A 21,881-nucleotide genomic window follows, 5' to 3' on the forward strand; every position below is an offset into this window, starting at 1 on the left:
CTTCGGATTGTGTCTGGCTCCCGGTTCCTGGTTCTAGAAGACATCTCTACCCGCTGGGTGCCTGCTGCTGTTTTCTCCTCAAGACTGAGCGTCACACAGTCATGTGATTGGCTTATTAGCTCCCAGGGGCTGGGGAACCTACAGCTGAGTTCACCCGGCTGCCTGGTTCTCCTATTCCAGGGCAAGCACATCTGCAAATACCTTCTGCTGTGACTGAAGACAAGCCCGTGTTGCTTTGACTAGAATCAAAATCCAAGGCGCTTCCCTGAGTTCTGGTCCCCCAAAGGGGGTCTCCTTCCAAAAGTATAAAATCAAACTCTTGTCCAGATTTACCAGAATTCACTGAATTTTTCTGAGTTGTCAGCTCTGGCTAAGATTCTGAACAGCCCTGGCTCCCTGAGGAGGGTGGGGTGCCTAAAGCAGGGGCCTCTGTGCAAGGGCTCAGGACCCCCACTTCCCACCCCTACTGGATGAATTGTTCTCTGCAGCTTCCAGAATGCAGCATCTACCGATGGTGACCTGAGTCTGGGATTCCATCGAAAAGAGGCTACAGGAACCGGTAAGGAAATGCAGGTCCCCCAGAGAGAAGACTCACTAACAAGCAGGGCAGACTCTCCTGAAACACAGCTCTCCCAGGCCCTTTTCTGTGGTTAGAAAATAAAGTTGTATTTTAAACTTATTTTTTAAGAGTATGACATTCAGACAAAGCTAAATGTTTAATCACAGCACAATGTCTACACATTTCAAAGTCCTTTTCTGCTTCCATCTTACAAAAACAAAGCAAAACAAAAGGGTGCCTTTGTGCAGAACTGCATGCTCATCTGTACCCAGTTCTTCTGGGAAGCCCGGCTGCCCCATTTTGCCATGAAGCCAAGCACTGGACTTGTCCCGGAGGCAGCTGTGAACCCCTCCCTGTTCACCAGCCTGCACCCGGGAAGTTTAAGATGATTTGGAAAGAGTCAAGCTTTGGTTTCACGTCCCTTCTCTGTGACACACGAAGCCACAGGCCAGAGTAATTTTCAGCCCTCCCCCTCCATTCTCTAGGATCCACGAGGGGGGCCCTACATCTCCTTGTCACCAGCCTTCTCACCATCCTCGCCGTGCTGGGCCTGTCGTCTCTGCTGCACCAGCTGCTTGTCCAGTTCCCGGAGCTGCTTCAGAAAGCCCCGGTTGGGGAGGACACAGCGGTTCTTGGCCACTTGTTGGATGGCATCCACCAGGGTCATGCTCCTGTGGATCATCAGGTAGGCCAAGACCAGGGTCGCCGACCGGCTGCGGCCCATGGCACAGTGAACCAGGATCTTATCTGAAACGGAGTGGGGAGAAGAAAAACCCACGTTGGTAGGCGAGTGGCCTGGCGGTTCGGGCATACGTGGGGAGGAGGTGAGGGGCGCTCAGGCAGAGCCTGCTCAAATCCTGATTCTCTCCCCCACTATTGTAGGACCCTGGGCAAGTTACTGAGTGGTGGGGAACCGCAGCTTCCCCGTTTGTAAAATGGGAATACTATCAGCATCTTCTTCATAAGGTCGCTGTGAAGGCAGCTAGTGCAAAGCACTTGGTACAGACTGGTGCGTATTAAAAGTTCAGTAAATCACAGATGTTATTATTGTTGCCTCGGTAAGGAAGAGGAGGTAATGAAACCAATGCTTCCTACTGTTACCGAGTCCAAGCTTGTTCTGCTCACCACATGACAGGCCAGTAAATCTGGAGACGAGGTGTCGGGGCAAGGAATAGCGACTTTATTTGGAAAGCCGGCAGACCGAGAAGATGGCAGACTAATGTCTTGGAGAACCATCTTACCCAAGCCAGCATTAAGGCTGTTTTTATACTAAAAAGGGGAGGGGGTGTGGTTGGTTGTTGCGAACTTCTTGCTGTAGGAATTCTTTGTTCTTGCAGCTGTCCACGTGAGTCAGGTCATGGTGTCCCTATAAAAACTCTAACAAAACAAACGTTATTTTCTATTCTGCAACTTGTTACCTTTATATAAGCGCAAAAGTGTTAATATCCTTAAAGGTCAGAGTCTTGAGAATGGGCTCTCCAATTTCCCAGACAGGCTAAAGGCAACATTCTTTTACAAAAGGTCTAGAGCTAGCAAGACTAAGCCTAGGAAACAGGGCACAGGGTTAAAGCCAAAGGAACAGATCAAATATGGAATCGTTTCTATGACACTACCTGCCAAAGCACCTCCAAGTGAGAACTCCAGCAGGGTGCTGGAGAAATAACTTTGAGTTTAATGTTTACTTTTAATTGATTTATATTTATAACATATTCATAGCCATAGTATTTATTTACTTAATGCTTACTTATTTTGAATAGGGCATCCACTAGGGTTCAAATTTCAGAAGGTACAAAATGATGCCCATTGAAAAGCCCCCCTCCCACCTAGCTCCTCAGTTCCCCAAGGAAACAAGTATTACCAATTTCCTCTTCCAGAGAAGCATCTGTGCATAGACAAGGAAAATCATCTTTTTTGTCTTCTTTCCTGCCCAAAAGGTAGTAAGCTTTACACATTTTTCTACACCTTGCTTCTTCCATTTAACAATATACCTTGGAGACTTTTGTTTATCAGTCTGTGAAGAGTTCTCTCTTTATTTTTTCTCATGGCTGCGTAGAGTTCCTCTGTATGGATGAACTGTAATCCACTGTAAACAGGATGCATTCCGTCCCATCCATGGCTGGAGGTGGACTCCGAGGAATGTGTGCTTTCTACACCTTTTGCAGTGCTGCTGCATTCGTCCTCGGATCAGCAGAGAGCTCCCCACAGCCCCCAAAGGCCCTTTGCGCTGCGGAGACAGAGGGTGCGTCTGCTCCATGGAGTCTGCGCGCATCCACGTGGCCTCAGGAGCCTGCAGAACCCCGGCCTACTCTCTTGCAGGCCTTGGCCCCAGACTCAGTTCTGCTACTAACCACCTGGGTGTGGGGTAAGTCACCCAGCCTCTGGAGCCTCAACTTCCTCAATTGTCAGATGGGGCAGCAGCAGCAGATCAGCCATGAGCAAAACCAATTCAGTAAAAATCACACAGTCAGATTTAAAAAATAAAATAAAATAGTTTTAGTATGTCATGTGGTAAAACCAGGGGATGAATATTCTTACAACTTAGATTACCAAACTGTCATCCAGACCAGAGGTTTTCCAAGCAGGATCCAAGACTCTGGGGGTTCCCAAGACACTTTCAGGAGATCTACGGGGTTAACATTATTTTCAAAAGAGTGCTATGGTGATCCTTGCCTCCTCCACCGTGTTGACATTTGCACTGATGGCACAAAGGCAACTATGGGCAGAGCTGCTGGTGCCTTAGTGTGAAGCAAGGCAGAGGCACCAGACTGTACTAGAAATCATGGCATTCACCACCAAGCATTCTCGGGGGAAAAAAAAACCAAGCCAATTTCCCTTAAGAATATCCTTGATGAAGCAGTGAAAATTAACGTGATCAAATTTCAGCCCTTGGTTACACTTCCTAATATCCTGTGTGATGAAATGGGATGTACGCATAAAGCACTTTGGCTGCAGACCAAAGGACAATTGTTATCTAAAGGAAAACCTTATGGGAGATTGAGTTGCAGGCTGAATTAGCCACTGTTCCATGAATTGAGTTGCAGGCTGAATTAGCCACTGTTCCATGAAACACCATTTTTACTTAAAAGAGTGAGTGACAGAAATACCATGGTAATTCAAACTTGGGTATTTGGCAAAAGTGAACAAAGTGAGCCTATTGCATCAAACCAAACCGTCGACAGTATCTTTTGTCAGTGATGAAATGCAAGCTTTCAAGCAAAAAAATTAGATTTTTGGAAAACTTGTATCTACCACTGTGAGACTGTCAGTTTCATAATACTTCGAAGATTTTTCTGTTAAGATTGGCGGTGATATTAACAAATGTGTTTTTTCATAATATACAATGAAAAGTATTAATGTTTGGAAGACCAGCGAAACTTAGTGAACCAATATTTTCCACATGATCAACATGAGACGTTACAAGATTCTGCACAGGTAAGAAAATTCATTCAAAAGTGCAAGACAGACCAATGGCTTTTCATGTAACAGAGTATAAAGTTTATTGATATGGTTTCAGATTCCATGTCACAATTAGTCTTTAAGAACCTATCACTTGTCAAGTTTTGGTATAGTATCAAAGAAGAATATCCACCATTATCTGAAAAGGCCATTAAAATATCTCTCCTTCTCCAACCACATATCTGAGTAAGGCTGGATTGTCTTCATATACTTCCACCAAGACAACATATCACAACAGGTTGAATGCAGAAGCAGTTGTAAGAATCCATGTGAATTCTAATAAGCCTAACGTCAAAGAGATTTGCGAAAATGTGAAATAAAGCCGCTCTCCTCCCTAACTTTATTTTGGAAGATACAATTTTTCATGAAAACATGTGTTAATGTACAATGGGTTTACTTTATTATTTTTAAATGAATAAATATTTAAAAAATTTTCAGTTTTTATTGCCAATAGGGTAAATATTGGTAGATCTAACCAACATAAATAAAAACTCTTTGAGTCGTTCAATTATTTTTAAGAATGTAAAAGGGATCTGAGACTATGAAGTTTGAAAACTGGAGATCTAGAAGAATCTCAGGAAGAAAAAGGCTCCCTTTGGCCACTTTAATGGCTACTGCTGAGCCCGATGAGAAGCAGCTTTCCATCCTTCACTCCTCCATCGGGTGGCGCTCTAGAGCTCACCTGGGGCATCAGCACGCTTTATCCCATTTCATCCTTAATACAACCTTCCCAGTTTCATTATCCTCATCCCTGCTTTACAGATGGGGAAACAGTCTCAGAGAGGTGAAATGACTTGCCAGAGTTCACCCAGAAAGATGGTGCCATCGCTGGAAATAGTTCTAAGCAACTTGTTACTGAGGCCCTACTGTGTGGTGGCTACTGGCGCCTGTACTCTGGGAACAGGAAGTAATAGATTAGCCTCTCTGGCTGTCCCCAGCACTGTCACCACTGTCATCCCAGTGGTGGCCCTCTCCTGTGGTTGTGGGAGCTTTTTGCTGGGGTAGATTTTGCTGGGGTAGCTTGAGCTGTGTGACCCCAATGCTGTCCTGTTCCTGAGTCTCAGGCTCGAGGCCCAGAAGGACAATCAAGAAGACACTCGTGGACGTCGCTGAGTTTATGGAGAACTGGAAGGAGGTGAGAACAGCTTGGCAAAGAACACTTCTGAGTGGATGTGCTCCCCTGCCTTCCTCTTACCCTGACCCCCCTCGGGACCACGCCCAGGACAGTAGTGACGATCAGCAGCCGCAGCAGCACGAGAAATCCAAGAGGGCCGGACGCCAGGCACTGGGATGCTCTCTCCCCACCCACCCTGGCCAGAGAGTCCTGTGCACCCTGCCTGACAGTGAGGACCCCCACCAGTGACCTCTACACACACACACACACACACACACACACACACACACACACAGAAGGTGCCCCATAAAGAACTATGACTTTTACCACTATTCATTTTCACGAATCTCTGCGGACTAACCAGGTGGCCCATCCCTGCCGCTGAGCCTTTCCCTTGGCACCTTGGCCAGACAGGCCAGAGGGCAAGAAGCAGGGCGGCCTCTATAGTGCTGCCTGGGGTTCAGGGAAGGCTTCCCCGGCTATCGTGGGCATGCCTGTGCTCCTGGAGTGGAATGTCTTCCTCTGGTATTCTAATCCCCTGAGACTGTTCCAGATGCCTCCTGGCCCCTTGCCAGCTCTGCTGATAACTAAAGCGTTTCTTCCTCCCCTGGCAAAAAGGGTAATTCTTTCTGTCAAGACTAAAGACTTGAAACAGACGAAAGCTGTAGTTCATTAAGTCCTTGGGGAGCCTGAAGTCTGTAGAGTGGGAGGAGGGGGAGGGGAGAGGAGGGGGGAAGGGAGGGTCGGGGAGAGGCAGGGGAAAGGAGATGGAGGTGCTCTGCTCCAGATGGAATTCCTCCCAGCTGAATTCTGCTTTTACAACAGCAGCGCTAATGCCATCAGCCCTGTGCGTGTGGTGGGCCTCCCTGAGGCAGAGGGCCTGTCCCCAGACACTCAGGCCACTGCTCCCTCTTTGCTCTGTGGCTCTGCTAAGCACCACCCTTTGGGGCCCAGTGTTGGATGGTGAGAAACTTCTCTTAGGAGAGTTCAGAAGAGAAAGCAAGTTCCCAGCACGGCCCACACCAGAGGAACCAGGAGGTTCTCTCTGAGTTAGATGCCAGGGAGAGTGAGGGTCTGGAGCCAAGGCAGCATTGCCAGCATTGGCATTTTCTAGATCAGTGGCTTTCAAACTCTTTTGTGTGAACCCTCGCCTCCCGCCCGCCCCTGCAAGTCATGAAATTCACAGCTAACACATACGTGGGCTTACCCCACCCCTCCATATCTTCCAGGTACTTTATGTGTTCATTGTAGTCAATCCCCACCACAACCCGACAGAGTAGATAAAGTTAGTAACCCCACATTTACAGAGGAGAAAGCCGAAGTGCAGAGCAGTGATGTGTCCAAGTCATATGGCCAGGAAGTGGCAGAATCGTGATTCAAGCTCAGGCAACCTGACACCAGAGCCCTTGGATGCTCCAGGGGTATCACAAATGGGTGTGTATCAGACAAGAGTGTCACAAAGTAATTCGTGCTTTTATTCCATGCCATGCATGCTGATGTCTTCTATTCCTCCCTAACCTAGTCAGTTTTTCTTTTTTAAAGAAATGCTGGTCGTAGCCACTAAATTGATTTTACAGCCCTCTGATAGGCCACAAATCTTCATTTGAGAAATGATGATTTCAATTAAATCTTCCTCCTTTGGCCTTTACCAAAAGGTGAATTCCCACAATCTTATGAAGAAAACCCAAATCCAGAATCTCTGCTGCTCCCTAATGGCATGTTTTTACTGGTGACCAGAAGGTCTGCCTCCGTCACTCAGCTCAGACATGGAGGCCAAGCCTGTTACTCACCAACTCAACTCACCCCACTTCCTTGGTTTGGGGGGTGCCCTTTGTCTTCCACTCACTACCTTGGAACCTGCAAAGGCAGAGTTCATACCTCTCCCAGAATAGTTCTGCACACGTGGAAGTCCTCAGAAAAAGGATCCATTGTGTGTGTTAGAACTGTCAGGGGCAGGCCTGTGTGTGCTGCAGTGGGTCAGGAGACCCTTAAAAGGCTCTGAAAGTCTGATCTGGTTAGAACTTAGAAGCACCAGAGAATCAGCCTTCAGTGCAGACTTCACTTACTTGTTCATACCTCCCTTATCTATAATAGATTTTAAGACGGCTTCAAAAGCAGCCTAGGGACTGTTTGGTTAAGAAAAAGAAAGGAAAGTGGTGATACCCAAATCTGATCTTTAGAGCCTCCTGGTATCTTCCCTGAGATTTCTTCCAAGATTTCATTAAATTAAAACCACAGTAATTCAGCTGTGAGGATGCCGTGTGAGAAGCAGTGAAGACAGGCCAGAAGGGGCAGTATTTTGTCAGGACTTCTTTTTCTGATGAACAGTGGCAAGTTCAGGTTTTTAGATTCTATAACCAGCTTGACTGTCTCACCTTCCATGATATTTGGTAACTTCATTTACAGCAGAGTCGCCAGATGCTCAAAATAGGGGCAAAGGACGCTTCCGCAAAGCCTGAGTGACAGAACGGACTCCCATTGGCCTCTGATTAGCTTTGCGACCCTGAGCACATCACTTGGCACCTCTGGGATTCTGCCCAGCTCTCAGGGCAGAACACTGGACTAGATCATCTCTAAGATTTTTCAGGGGTGACTGATGTTGCCTGGTGAGTTTTTTTGGAAGGGTCAGATCCCGGTAGGGCAGAGGTAGGAGTGCGCCCCATGGGGCTGATTCCAGACCACAAGTACAGCTCTGCAGTACCACAGGGAATGCTTTTCAAAAGGAGTGAGCAAGACTGGCTGTGAGGGGCTGGGGAGGGAAGCAGTGCACACTAGGCTGAAACCAGCCAAGGAAGAACAGAAAAGACAGAGAGAGGAAAACAGCATGTCTTGCCTTTTGGCCAGACTGTCCATCAACATCTCTTACATCAAGAGTATAATAAGAAACATACGAGTGTGTCTGGCTCTAAAATGCTACAGCAGTGTCCCCTGGTTTTGCAGGGTACAAGTGGACCCAGCCAGGCTGCCTACTGCATGTGCTGTGAAGGCTGGGCACACGCCACCTCCATGTGTGGAGTCTGTGACAAAGTCACTGCTGAGCTGACAGGCATTTTATTTTGTTACCATGACCACTCTGGGCACAGGTGACAGCCACTGGGTTTTGTTTCTTTGGCCTTTGCAGCATTTTAGGACATTTTATTTATTTATTTAACATTTTTTATTGATTTATAATCATTTTACAATGTTGTGTCAAATTCCAGTGTAGGACATTTTAAATTTGTTGCCAACACTTAAAAAATGAGTGATTTTATGTTAAAAATCCAGATTTCCTGAAAAGTCACATCCACCACATTGGCACTGAGTCTCACAAGACAAATTTGGCTGGGACTGAGCAGCAGCTGTCCCCTTTGCGGGGGACATGGGGTTCTCAGCTTAGCCACCAGCACCCTCTAACACACCCCACAGCCTTCCATGCAGCCAGCTTCATTCGTTTAGGCCCTCTGCCTGGTCCTGAAGCGTTGGTGTTTGAGCCCTCAGCTTGAGGACATCTTTAGAGGCAGATGCAAAGGGACAGAGGAGGGAGTCCAGCCTCTCACCTGGCAACAGGCTCCTGTCCTGCTAGGCCCACACTATCTGTGTGTCCTCTGACCCGGGTGTACACTTTTCCCTCTTGACCCTTCCTTTGCTAGGTGCTTCACACCACCAGCCTACCTGTCATGAGCCACACCAGCCTGCCATCTCCACATGGGTGCTCTGCGTTCTGCCCAGGCCTAAACATATGACCCCAAAGCCCACTCTTTCCTAATCCAGCAGTGGGGGCAGGCTCTAAAATGTTGTGTTGGGAACCTGGCAAGCGGTCAGGTTCGTACCACTGTAGTTCAAAGTTGGAATGTCTCTTTTCCTTTTTTTCCTTCTTCGGGAATTGGGAACTTTATTATGCTGATGTGCACGTGCTGAAGCGGTTATGCGCTTCATGGTGCACGACCTCTCTTTATCAAACACATCTGAGAGCCTGCTGTGCACCAGGTTCTACGCTAAGTGCTTTGTGTGGGTTACTGCTGATCCTCATTATAGCCTTTCAAGGTAAATATTTTCATCACCGGATGGAGAAACCAAGACTCAGAGAAGTCACAGTGTTAGTAAGTTGTGCAGCATGAATTTGAACCCAGTCCTGTCTTCTCCAAAGCCGGCCAGACCCCTATCATTAAGGGGAAGGTTGAAGATACAGTAATGGCAAGTGAGCACATTAAACAGAATCTGAAGGACTGTGCGGTTGGAGCTTTTTGTTTCTTCATGTCAAATCTGTTTTCAGTTAACTTCAAATACTGTGAGGCGAATTTCACCTCATGGTGATGAGTCAGAGTCCAGTTGCTTTTTGATCCTGCTTGGAAACCCAGAATGTGCCTAACACAAAAGATGGTCCATAAATAGACTCATAAAAAGGATGACTTTGAAATGAGGCATCCCCTAAGACAAGCACTTCAGCTTTTTTTTTTTTTTCACTGTAACATTGCTTTCTGAACCAAAGTAATGACAAGGTCTGGGACTGCCCAGCAGACCTGGCCTAGCTCCAGCTGCGGGGTGCAGTTCCTGAAGCGGCCAGTTGGTCAGTCAATGAACCTTGTAATCCCCAACCACTTGTGGCAAGAAAGGCTTTCAGTAAAACTGTATACCGTAAATTATTTGATGGCCCCACAGCAGAGTGCGACACATGGGACTGAAGTCAGAGCACAGGTTTGGGAGTTGAAGTCTCTCTGGTCTCTAGGGAATGCCACTGAAATACAGCCTGCAGCAGTCATGGCATATTGTCTCACCTGGATGCATACCTACACTGTGCCCTTCTCTCCAAAATAGCCTTGTAGCTTTATCTGGATTGGAGCAGCTAAAACTGCATTTTGAGCACAAAGACTAGCACTGTGATTTAAAAGATGGTTAATTAAACTTGGGAAATGTGGACATCATGGGTGCAAAATTCAGATCCTCAAATACAGTTTGACACTTATAAAGAATAGGTCAGCTTTCTACAGGAGGGTTTGCCAGACTGAAAAATGACTCAGGGTGGAGGATGGGGAAGTATGGGCTTGGTAGTCTGGTAGGAGAATTCGAAGTCTCTGCTAGATTCCCACTCAAGTCAGCTCCCTGAGGGTTTTCTGGTGTCCAGGCCCTTGTCTATTCGTCTGGTTTGGGCCCATGCACAATTAGTGTCTCAGCCACATTCCAGCTTTGAGGGTTCCCAAACCACCCCAGGTGTTCGAAAGACGGCTGCTGTGACTTAAGGAAGAGAGAATCAGGCCAAAGGCCCCTCCTCTGAGACCTCCTGATTCGAATTTCCCTAGAGCGGCAACCAAGAACCGAACCCCACCAGCAGCAAGTCCAGTGGAGCTCACAGCCTCCGCTGGATCAGACATTTCCACCCTCACCAACACATCACCCCCGCAGAGCAGGATTTGAGAGGGGAGCTTAAAGTGTGTAGATGCCTCCTCCCACCAGGATGGGTGGGGCGGGGCTGGGGGCGGGGCCGCGGGCGGGCGGAAGGCCTCTTACTTTGATCGTATCGGAGCGCAGCGTCTATGAAAGCGGCCGCTGGGTAGAAGAAGACGCTGAGGTCAAAGCTGGGCAGGTCGTCGGCCTCGACGCCGTGGTACTCAATGGCCATGTCGCGGTAGTAGTCGGGCCCCGTGTCCACGTTCCAGCGGCCGTGGGCCGCGTTCAGCACGTGCGTGAAGCCCGCCTTCTGCAGCCCGTAGCGGTCCAGCGCCGTCGCCCTGTGTGCAAGGGAGAGAGGTCGGCCCGCTGCGCGGAGCCTTCCTTGGCCTGGGTCTGGGAGAAGCTCGGGAGCCGCCCACGGGTTCCTGCTGTCTGTTCTGGCTTCTAAAATAAGGCCTAGCCGCTGAAATGAAGGACTGTGCCATTTTTTTCTTTCCGGCTCGGCAGCTTCGAGAAGGGGGAGTGGGTAAGCCATTCATTCTCTCCTCATTCTTTCATCATTCACCAAACACAGAAGACTGGTGCTTGACACCACAGTGGTCGCACGAGTGGGCTTTCAGCTGCGAGATCACCTCTAAGGCATCAGAGTAACGTGTCCATCAGACAAAGTATGTATGGGAGGGGGCCACTGTCACAGGGCCTCAGGAGACACTTCAGCTCGAGATTTGGAGATTGGAACTCGATTGAGTGGTTTAAGATGGGTCGTTCAGTGTGAGTAATTGATTGGGATTTGGCAAATTTTTTGATCTTGATGTTCAAGAGATTCGTGAACACAGTGCAAAACCCCTGCTTTGATAAGTGAATTATTGGCTAGTTGGGCAAAGCATTGTTCTGAGGAGAGCTGCCTGAGAGCTGTCGGTTGTTGGAATTGATTCTGGGAAGTTTCTGAAGCCAACAGAGAGGTTATTTTCTGGTTTCTAGCCTTACCTTTCTAGGCAAGAATTTCCAGGAACAAAGAGTAAAGTCATGTTGAAGTAGGTGGCCTTGTAACGCAGAGCAAAGGAAGCAGGAGTGATTTCTGCCTTTAGGGGACAGGGGATACTTTGCTGGGGAGGGCGCTTTGAGCCTGCCTGACTACAGGTGTCAGCACTTTGTAACAGGGGAAGAGGGAGGCAAGGCAAAGCCAAAGAAATAGCACCATCTAAGGGATGGAGGCTGGAGATAACGAAGGTCTTTCAGGAAACGTTTATTACTTCCTGATCAATCATTTATCCCCAAATGAATAATTTAGAATCTGTTGTGCACCGGGCACCGTCCTGGGTACTGATGATGCAGCAGTGAACAAGTTAGTCAAGGTCCCTCAGGAAGCTTAGATTCTAAGGGGGAGAGTGAATATGTGAGTAAATGAGATAATTTCAGATAGCAGTAAGAGCTGTGCAGAGTGGCTGTGGTCCTGCTTTAGGCAAGGTGGTCAGGGAAGGCCTCTATGGGGAAGTGGCATTTAAGCTAAGACTGTGGGATGCTAAGGGCCTAGGCAGGGGAAGAGTTGGAGGGAAAGTGTTTCATCCAGGCAGAGGGAACAGACATCAAGTGCTAAGAACAGAAGGGAAATTAGTGTGGCTGTAGTAGTGAGGGTGGTCATGGTACCTGAGGAAGTTGGAAGTGGGGCTGGGTCATGGTGTGACCTGTAGGCCATGGGGAAGTGTTTGGATGCTACTCTAAGTATGGTGGAATGCCACAGGCCACAGAGGAGTTTAAGGAAGGGATGAGCATTATTTGCTTTTTTAAAGATCAGTCTGGCTGACACATGGAGTTGGATTGGAAAGGAGCAAAAACATAGAAGTGGGGAGCTCTGTTGGAGGCCGTCACCGTTGTACAGCCAAGAGAGAAAGGTGGCTAGGGACTAAGTCACAGCAGACTTGCTGATGGATTGGGATTGAGGGGACTGGTTTGGCCAGAGCATAGGATGTGAGAGGAGAGTAGAAAAAGGTTTGAAGAGAGAGTGTGGGATTTGATCACGAAGTGCTTGGCGGTCAGGATCTGTATTTGGGGTCCGGGAGAGCTTTTGCTGGTGTTTGAGGAGGGGGATCCCGTCTGAACTTTAAGATGACAACTCCCTCAACAGCACGAAGACTAGTTCTTAGGCTCAGGGAAGAGGGGACAAGGGTCTGGTGGAACCACATTAGTGAGAGACCAAAAGTGGCAGCATGCTCCAGCTGAGGACTCATCACAAGGCCACTCACAGGACATGGACAGAAGTGAGTGTCTTGGATGTCAGCATGGGTCAGCATCCTGGGCTGGGAGGCTCCGTGCAGCAGAAACACATGCCATGGTCCCTCGGCCGAGGGCCCCTCATCTACCTCTGGCTTCCTGGAGCTTTTTGTTGGTCATGAGAGGAGGCATGATTGAGTCCAGTGTTTCGGAAAAAGAGACCTAAACACAGGCATTGAGCTTTCAGAAACATTTGCAAACAGCTCATGGGAGCTGAGGCATGGGGAGGTGGGGGGTTCCACCAAGCCCCCCAGCTGGCTTTTGGGGCTGCCATCCTGACTACGAAATACATTCTGCTTCCAATTTTTCCTCCAAAAGGTCTGTTTTTCATTTTTCTTCTTGTCCCAAAGTATGTATACAACAAACATTATGCTTTGGGGACACAGATCTGTGCTCAATTAAAGCCTCCACTAATGCAGTCCATCTTGCTGAGTAGCAATCAACCTCACTTTGAGGCTGAGCTCAGTGGAAAAATTAAAATTAACTGTCCTTGTCAGGAAGTTCCTACCCACCATAAAGACTGTTCTCCCTCGGTTCAGCAGCTGGCTTTCAACATAATCAAATGGCAGTTTGAGTAAATAACAATTTGCACTTTGCTGTTTTAGGGGTCAAGGCTCAGGGTAGATATGCAGCAGGACTCATTGTTCAACACCTCCACATTTACCCCCAGAGCTGGTTTTGACTGTGTCTAAGGGAGAGAAAGGGGCTCAGGGGGAGGATTAGACCTGGTGGGTATCTGAGACCTACAGCAGGTTTTGAGGCTCTGTGGCTACCTGGGTGGGGAAAGGGAGGTGGTGTCCTCACACACCTCTCTGGAGGTTCCCCCAGCTTGGTTTACTCAGAGTCCAGGTGAGGGCTCTGAAGGGTGTCCATGGCAGAATGGGGATTTGCAAATATACTGAGTGACCCTTAGGACTCTTAGGGGACAGCAGCTGGGATAGCGGCAGGTCCCCAGTGGGCCCAGACGCCTAGCCTAGCCATTACTGGGAGTAGAGTGGGGTCAGAGTGTGCCGCCCGGCCCTGCATTATTTTATTTTCTTAGCTTTCAGGGCCACCTGCTCAGGTATGTGGGAGAGACTAAGACACGTGTCTCTGCTGAAGGAGAAAATCTCAGAAGAAAAACAGGGTTAAGAAGTTACTTCTAGGGGAAGGGTATAGCTCAAGTGATAGAGCGCATTTCTAGTATGCATGAGGTCCTGGGTTCAATCCCCAGTACATCCTCTAAAAATGAATAAATAAATAAACCTAATTATGTCCCCTCCCAAAAAAGAAAAAAAAAGAAAGAAGTTACTTCTAGAATTCAGGTGATGCAGGACCCTCAGTTTCTGGTTGGTTAAGAAAAATCCTAGATGTAAGTAATCTACCCATTTTAAAAGTAGTAAGTCATCTTATTACAGAACTAGCACATGCTCCATGCAGAATGTGGAAAACATATCTCACACACACACACAAAAACACCTGTATTTCTGCTCCCTAGAGATAGACTGTTTGCTTTTTGATATAAGTTCTTCCAGTTGTTTTTCCATTCATGGATTTGTATGTTTTATATAAAGATTAAGGGGGTGTTCTTGTTCCTTGCTGATGATGAAGCTGTTCGGTTATGAGGCCCCTCAGAAAACACAGGGCTCACAGGTGTAGTTTGTAAGCGTAAAGTGCTACATGAACCGAAACAACGGAGCCTCAGGGCCCCTCCGTTTTCTTTATTTTTTAATAGAACCAATTACAATGGCGGTACATTCCTTACAGGATTCTTGTAAAGTTGAGTGTTGCAATACTCAGGTTTCTTTGAAAGGTTAAAAGATGAACTCAGGGGAGAAAAAGCAGTAGGAAGATGTATAACAAAATGTTATCAGTGGTTGTCTCTGGGTAATGGGACTACAGAGAATTTTCGTTTTCTTCTTTTTGCCTATCTGTGTTTTGTAAAATTTCACTAATGAACCTATCATATACTCACTCCGTGTGTGAATACACACCATGGTTTTTATTGATGTGATGTCCTTAGTTCTCAGGAGAGCCTGTTGCAAAGACATAGGTGTTTTTAGCTCCTTAGAAATCTCTCTCTCTTTTTTTTCCAATTTGAAAGTAGTCACTGTTTGTTAACTGACCAGATTACAACAATAATTATGGTAGATACCTCAATTCATCCTTCTAATAAGCCTGTTGATCTGGTCTTCCCTGTTGCCAGCATGTCCACCTTCTAGACAGTGGGGGGATCTTTTTCTTTATTCCACCTGGTGGAGAAGACAGTTTGAAGGGCCACAGGAAGTTGTTTGCTTCTTTGAAAAGTTTTCCAGCCGTATAGATCTCATGAATCAGATTTTCCACACAGAGACCATTTTTACCCAGGGATGGAGCAATCAACGCGTTATCAGGGCAATTTGCATCTTGTTGATTTTGCCATAACCATGCCTGTAGGTTAGTTCATTTACTGACTTCAGGTTTGGGCAGCCCCATGCAATATATGGTTCCTTGATGCTCAGCATGTTAATTGAAGACTTGTTGAACTTCACAGAGGTGCCACTGACAATCTGATGGAGGCGAAGAAGCTCCTAATGCCCTTCAAACCTTTGAGCTCACACCACTGATACCTATGATCCTGATAGCAGATGCCATTCTGGGTTCCACAGGTATGTAGAAGTTGCCTGCTTTTCATCCCATCCTGGCCATTCGAACTTCATTTCTGTGCATCTGCCTGTTTCCTTATGACAGTGCTTAGCTTTTTCATAGATAAGCTTCCTCTTTGCCTTTCAAAGCATCTTTTGGGCAAATTTCTTTCTCAGGCGCTTGATCTTCAGCTCTGAGAAATTCTTTTGCTTTTTCTTAACAGTTTCTGGCACAGCAGGAACCTTATTTTTCTTCTCTTCTGTGCCTTCCATGGTTCCAGCTGGGAAAGGGCTAGAAATCTTCATTATCTGCCCCACTCTGAGGATTGCTCAAGGCCTCCGAGGATGAAGGCTATGAGGGGAAGGACAATACATTGGAGGCTTGGTTTCAAGAAATGATGTTTAGTAATGATTGGGCAAGGCATTTGGCTATGGTGAAAGGAAATGGCTGACATTGCTTGAGGCCTACGCTGCAAAGCTGTCACCCAGTGTGAAAGGCCCAGTGAGGCCAAGGCCACCGGCGCCTCTCCCTGGGCCCCCTGCCCATGACTGGTGCCCACCAGTTGTACCTCAGTTGCCTTCGGTACTTGGAGGTTCAGAGTCCAGGTTTTCTAGTTCTTTCAGGTAACATTCAATATGTGAAACCTTCAACCTTGACATTGTTTTCACTGCATCCTAAACCTGCCACAGCCCCATCTTGGAGAAGCAGGTCAACTTTTAGCCCTACTTGGTGCCTTGAGGCTGAATTAGTTTTTTCCTTTCGTAGGGGAGAGGTAACGGCTGTCCAGGTGTACCGATGAGAGGTCCTCTCTTAAGCTGAGGACTGTCCCAGCAGTTGATTTGGCTTCACCTCACTTTCCAGCCTTCTCGACTACAGGCCAGCCCTGGAGGTGCTGCTGGCTTGTGCGGCTGTTGGTCCGGTTGGGAGCAGGAAAGCAGAAAGGGCAAGACAGGGAGACCCCTGGCAAACCAGCTCGGGCTGGGTGAGGCTGGCCTCAGGCATTTGGGAGTCAGGCTTTGTGGAGAGGCTGTCGGTGACCCCCAAAGCCAGAACTTGGAGGCAACTGTAGTTTGAATGAAAATAGGGTCCTGCTTAGGCCACCATTCGCACAGCAAAGCAGCTTCGCAGAGCCCTGGTGTTGGCTCACAGGGATGCCTCTATCATGAGAGGGAAGAGAGATTTCTCAATTATCCTGTTTCAGCCAAGCCCTACTGTGGGGAGGCTGTCCTGCCTGGGAATTTACAATCACTTTGACATTAGCCAGGGTATTTTCCCTCCTGCTGACTATAGAGGGAAAAGAAAGAAGGAAAGATTTTTGCCAAGCAAATGAAAGATGTGAATGAGATTAAAGTGAGAATAGTTAAATTACAGAAATTTAGTGCTTTCAAGCATCCTCAAGCACTTTTGAAGCACCCATTTAGGGACCGCTGATTGATAAGAGGTGATGAATTATTCTTATCTCATCATCGATGCCAGTCCCTGGCTCTCTGGAGGGCAACACTTGGTTAACCTAATTTGAATCTAATTTGAATGACTTAAAAGTAATAAAAACAAGTATGTGCTTGAACCTAATAAAGCATAATCTATTTAATAGGACATTTCTTAAAGAATGTTACTTTACAGCTGGAAGGGACCTTTGAAATCATCCCTTTATTTTACAAATAAAGAAACTGAGTCCCTGAACAATAAGATGGTTTGCTAAAGGCCACACAGAGTGACCACCCACACTGGGGGCTTGAACTCGGTTCCGCGAATCCCACTCGAGGGCTTTAGCTCTACTCTAGGCTGTCCCTGCCGTTCCCACGTGCAGATTCAGACCCCCTACGAAGTTGTGGGAAATGGGTGGGAGGGGATGGCTGCTCCCTGAGCCCTTGAGCGAGGAAGACTTCCCTGTGGGGACATCCAAAAAGTGGCTGCGTGGCCTGGATCTCCCCGCCACTCCACTGACCCAGCACACTAAACACAAGCCACAAGCCCCTCCCGATAGCCTCTTCTCATGAGGCTGTGGTGGTGGTGATGGTAGGGCCATCTCTGACCTCCTGGGGCTGGTAGGTGACAGAACTTGCAGTCACCAGGCACCCCATTTGGCAAGTTTCTTGGGGTAAGCTGGGATTGAGAAAATGCTTTAGAAATTCTGAAACCCACAGGCATGTAGGGCTTTGATGCAGCTCTGCCTCCTCAGGCCTTAGGCTGCCCGGGTCCCTGGAAGGCCAGGACAGTGTCTGTGGAGGGAGCTGGCTGGAGAAGGCCCATTAGGAGGGCCCTTACTTCCAACCAGACCCTGGGTTCGTGATAGCATCTCCTGGGAGAAACTGGACCTGGGGTGTTTCCTGCCCTGGGGCTGCCCTCAGCACAGTGGGACCCTTAGGGGCAAAGCGCACTGACTGTTTTCTTCACCTTCTTCTCACACTGTGAGTCGAGTTTCCAGAACCTACCTCATCTCTAATAGTTCACGCTCAGTGGGTGTGCCGGGAACTGTGCTAAAAGCATCCTATGTATTCATTCACTGAAGCCACAGCTTGTAGGCTCAGAAAGATTGACTCGCCCAAGGCCACATGGGAACCAGTATTTGACCCAGACATCGTGGCTCCGGAGCAGATGCTCATCCATCCTGTCTTTCTCCATAAAGTGGCCCTTGAGGAGAGAGGAGGGGGAAAGAGTGAGCTGCTTCATGGGGTTAAGTATGGTCCCAGTAGGTCCCGGTCGTCGCAGGTCTAGACTTCCAGAACAGCTGGTGGCTCTGGCTGCCTCAGGACATCGATTCTCATTCCGGGGTCTTGACTGCCCTCACTTCTAGAACCTTGGCTTTTAAAAATCTTAGGTGCTTTTAGGGGAAGGAAAACCTCAACCTAAATGCAAATATCAAGTTAAAACCGGGGCTTTGTGCATGAGGAGGTGACTCTGAGGTTTTCACTGCTTTGGGCAATACTTACAAAGAGACCAAGAAACACAAGCAGTCGTGCCTGCTCTCAGCCGGGGTGTGACCTCGGTGTGGTCCCACTGGCAGCGGGACTAACTGCTTTCTCAGTCAGCATCTCTGAGTCGCAGTAACCCTGTTAGTGGGTGTCTAGGGAGGACCCTGAGCAGAGATGGGGACAGGCACCCAGCCATGCTGACCTTAGTCCTCTCCCTGCACTGTGCATGCGGGTCACACACGCTGATCGTGCAGCCTGCCTGTACTGTGCATGTGCTTGTGTGTCTTAGGGCTTGATTAGGCAGAGCTGGATTGAATTGAAAGGGCAGTGACATTTCCTTGGTTAAAGGAAGCAAGGTTATGGTCAGATGTCAAGGAGGTAAGCATATCTTATTGCATCAAACCCTGTTGTCTGTCATTCTATTAACCAGGCCATTTCTGTCCTGCTCAGACACTGAGTGTCTTCCTGAATAAACTCCCTTGACCCTGACCTACCTTCCTAGGTTTCTTTCTCACTAAGTAGCAATAATAACACAAACATTTGCATTTATCTATTACTTCATAGTTTACACAATGCTTTCACATTCCACTATTTCTTTGAATCTTCTCAGTCACCATTTTTAGAGATGAGGCCCAGGAAGGAGAAAAGACCAGCCCAAAGGCCCTGCACCTGGAGTTGGTGGTGGCTGCGGTAGATTGGGTGTTATCCTTTAGAATATTCGCTGGCCGTCCCTAGGGGTGGGTTACACTTCTCTACCCCATTGTCATGAGGCTTTGGCATGGACTTGCTTTGCTGATGAAATGTGGGTATAAGTGTCTTGTGTCACTTCCGAGTCAGTCTGGGATTTGCCATGTCTCTCTTTTCTCTCTGCCAGGAGTCTGGCAGTATTCCAGATAGGGCCTAAAATTTACTTAGAAGAAATAAAAATCCTTTAAATATATATTTATGTTTCCTTATGTTTGCAATAACATACATAGAGTAAACTATACTTGTTACTCAGTGGCAGAATTAAGAGAGGACAAAGGGAGATTATGCAGTTGGTTTTTTTAACCCTCTATTTAACTTAGTATTAAAAGGCATGTAATTTTTGTAACTTTTTCCATTTAAAAATATTAAGAAAAAAGAAAAGAAAAGGGATGTTGCCCTTGGATTCCTCATGAGAAGACAGTTTTGTCTAGGTTGTAAGCAGCGAAGTGTTTATTAAAATCACATATGCAGAGGCCCTGCACCATCTGCTCCTTGGAGAGAGAAACCATGAGCTGGAATCCTGGGGAATGGAAGGAGGAGCAGGAGTGTGTGTCAGAATGAAAACTCCTGGGTTAGGCAAAACTGCATTTGAATCCCAGCATTCAGCCACGTAGTGAGCTGTGGACCTTGGGCCAGTTTCCTAAGTGCTCTGTGCCTTGGTTTCCTTATCTTCAAAATGGAGTAATTAGATCATCTTTCTCATTGGACTATGGTGAAAATAAAGTGAGATCATGCATGCAAGATGCTTAGCACAGTGCGTGGCACATAATATTCAATAAATGATAAGCATTATTATTGTTAATGTAGATACTTCCCAATTGTTTGAAGAGTGAGGAATGGTGGCTATAAAAATCTAGAGGAGGGGACAGTGACCTCAACTTTGCTAGGTCACACTTCTTGACACGTGGGTTGCTGTGCTCTTGTGTTAACCACCCTGAGAACTGACTTTATTCCTGCTGGTCTTATCCCCAGCTGAAATAAAAAACTACATTTCCCAGCCTCCCTTGCAGCTAGGGGCAGCAGAAATCCTGGGCGGGACTTCCCTTCGGGAAGATATCCTTTTGCTCTTCCTTTCCCTGTACTTTCTTGTGGTCCAGAGTCTACAGTTGATGGCTGGAGCCCTACCAGCAATCTCAGACCATGAAACAAACTTGAAAAAGGTGCCACACCCTAGGGATGGCGGAGCCCAAGCATGGGAGCCAAAGCCCTGAGGATCCTGGAGTGGCCGAGCCAGCCCCCGTTCCCCTTCCTCTGCACTTCTTTTATGTGAGAGAGAAACCAGCCTCTATCTTGCTTAAGCCCCTTTTCTGAGTTTTCTGTGGTATGAAAGTAAACCCAGCCCTAACTAATAGAGTTCTCACAGAACCAACCTAAAAAGCAAAAGCTCATGGTGAGGAGGTGGCGAGTGCTGTGCCCTGGGGAAGGCTGGCTGCCTCCTCCTGGGCGAGGCCGAAGGTGAGGCTGGGCCTGGGCACTTACTCGTCGCCGATGTAGAGCTGGGGCCAGACCTCGTTGACGTGGGTGTACTGGGGACTGCCCTTCCAGAAGAGACGCTCCAGCTCGAAGGCTCCAGGGGTGCAGTAATCCTCTGTCTCCCCCTCCTCCTCCACCTTCAACAGCAGCTTCTTGGCAGACGGGTAGGCATTCTGGAGGCTTGTCTTTGTTTCTCTGGATGTCATTTTGGAGCCAAGGGATTTTCTTTCCTTTCTGCAACTGGTCATGAGACAGGGTCACGACTGAGGTTAGCAGGGACAGAGGTAGGGAAGGGGCTTTAGGAAAAGGGGTTAGGGTAGGTGGGTCTGAACTTTTGGCAGGCATGTGCCCGGCCTGCTGGGCTCCTGCTTCCTCGCCCCAGGCCGCAGAGGTCAACAAGGAAGGCCATGATGGCGGTTAAACACTTCCCCAACATTCCAGGCTCCCACAGAGCAAGTATGCTGAGTGCCCCCTAACATGGGCCGATGTGCATTTGCTGACAGGTTTCGGGTCTAAAAACTCCCCTTCCCTGGCTCCTTTCTTTTAATTTTACCCCTTTTTTTTTTTTGGTGTCTACTCTTTCCTTGGTCTGACTGGAATCTGCTGCCTTGGGCCGTTTTGAACCCGTATAAACAGGCCCAGAAGGTCCTTGGAATTCCAGGCCCATGGTGTTCAACATCAGCAGAAAGCTGTTGTCCCGTGGAAAGGGCACACCTGGAAATCCAGAGCGTCTGTGGTCTGGGCAGCCACACCACATTCTCAGGGCTTCAGAAGTCTTGGGGTGGAAGGAAACTTGGCTGCGTGAGGGTTTGTCAACTTGCTAGGAAGTTGAAGTCAATGTTGGCTGCTTTCACACTGGGAGGCTGGCCTTTGTGCTAACTTACCAGGGCTTTGGAAGAGATGTTCCAAGCTCAAAAGCTGTGTCTACAGATTGGAACGTGTATTTGGAGAGCTTGCCAGTCTCTGTGAGTGGAATGTGGGTGAAGAGTTTCCATTGTCCCCAAGGAAATGAATTCACTGTGGAAGTAGGCACCACGTGTTCCGTGGGCTGAGTGACCAGTACACCTGCACTCGGGCAGCCTGGGAAGGGAGATTAAACTTGTGCTCTGAACTGGAGGGAAGGAGGAGCGGGAGGAGTGACTGAGAAACGTGGGGGTGAGTGATGGGAAGGGAGTGTTATTCATTTATTTAACAAATACTTATGTAGCTCTTATTTTGTGTCAGGCACTGTTCCAAGTGCTTTACAACTATTATTAACTCATTTAATCTTAACAACCCTAAGAAATAGGTACTATGACTATCTCCATTTTGGAGATGAGGAAAATTATAAATGTTTGTGACACAAGGTCTTAGTCTTCTGAGAAAAAAGTAGTTG

At 47.8% G+C, this 21,881-nt stretch overlaps 1 protein-coding gene and 1 pseudogene across 2 annotated transcripts in view; both read right to left on the bottom strand.

Moving 5' to 3' along the window:
* Window positions 1–697: 697 nt before the first annotated feature.
* The window catches only part of DUSP29 (dual specificity phosphatase 29), a 30,555-nt gene continuing 9,371 nt past the window's right edge, over window positions 698–21,881 (bottom strand). For both annotated transcript variants that reach the window (XM_074374276.1, XM_074374277.1), the window contains exons 2-4: window positions 20,513–20,746; window positions 10,614–10,834; window positions 698–1,306 (exon numbers count right to left, since the gene is read on the bottom strand). In XM_074374276.1, coding sequence (XP_074230377.1) covers window positions 1,062–1,306; window positions 10,614–10,834; window positions 20,513–20,746 — 700 coding nt within the window. In that variant the 3' untranslated portion in view covers window positions 698–1,061. The remainder of the gene's footprint in view (window positions 1,307–10,613; window positions 10,835–20,512; window positions 20,747–21,881) is intronic.
* On the bottom strand, window positions 13,284–20,650 carry LOC123619195 (large ribosomal subunit protein uL30 pseudogene; annotated as a pseudogene).

The sequence above is a fragment of the Camelus bactrianus genome, chromosome 11 (genome assembly GCF_048773025.1).
Source record: "Camelus bactrianus isolate YW-2024 breed Bactrian camel chromosome 11, ASM4877302v1, whole genome shotgun sequence".
Classification (NCBI taxonomy): domain Eukaryota; kingdom Metazoa; phylum Chordata; class Mammalia; order Artiodactyla; family Camelidae; genus Camelus; species Camelus bactrianus.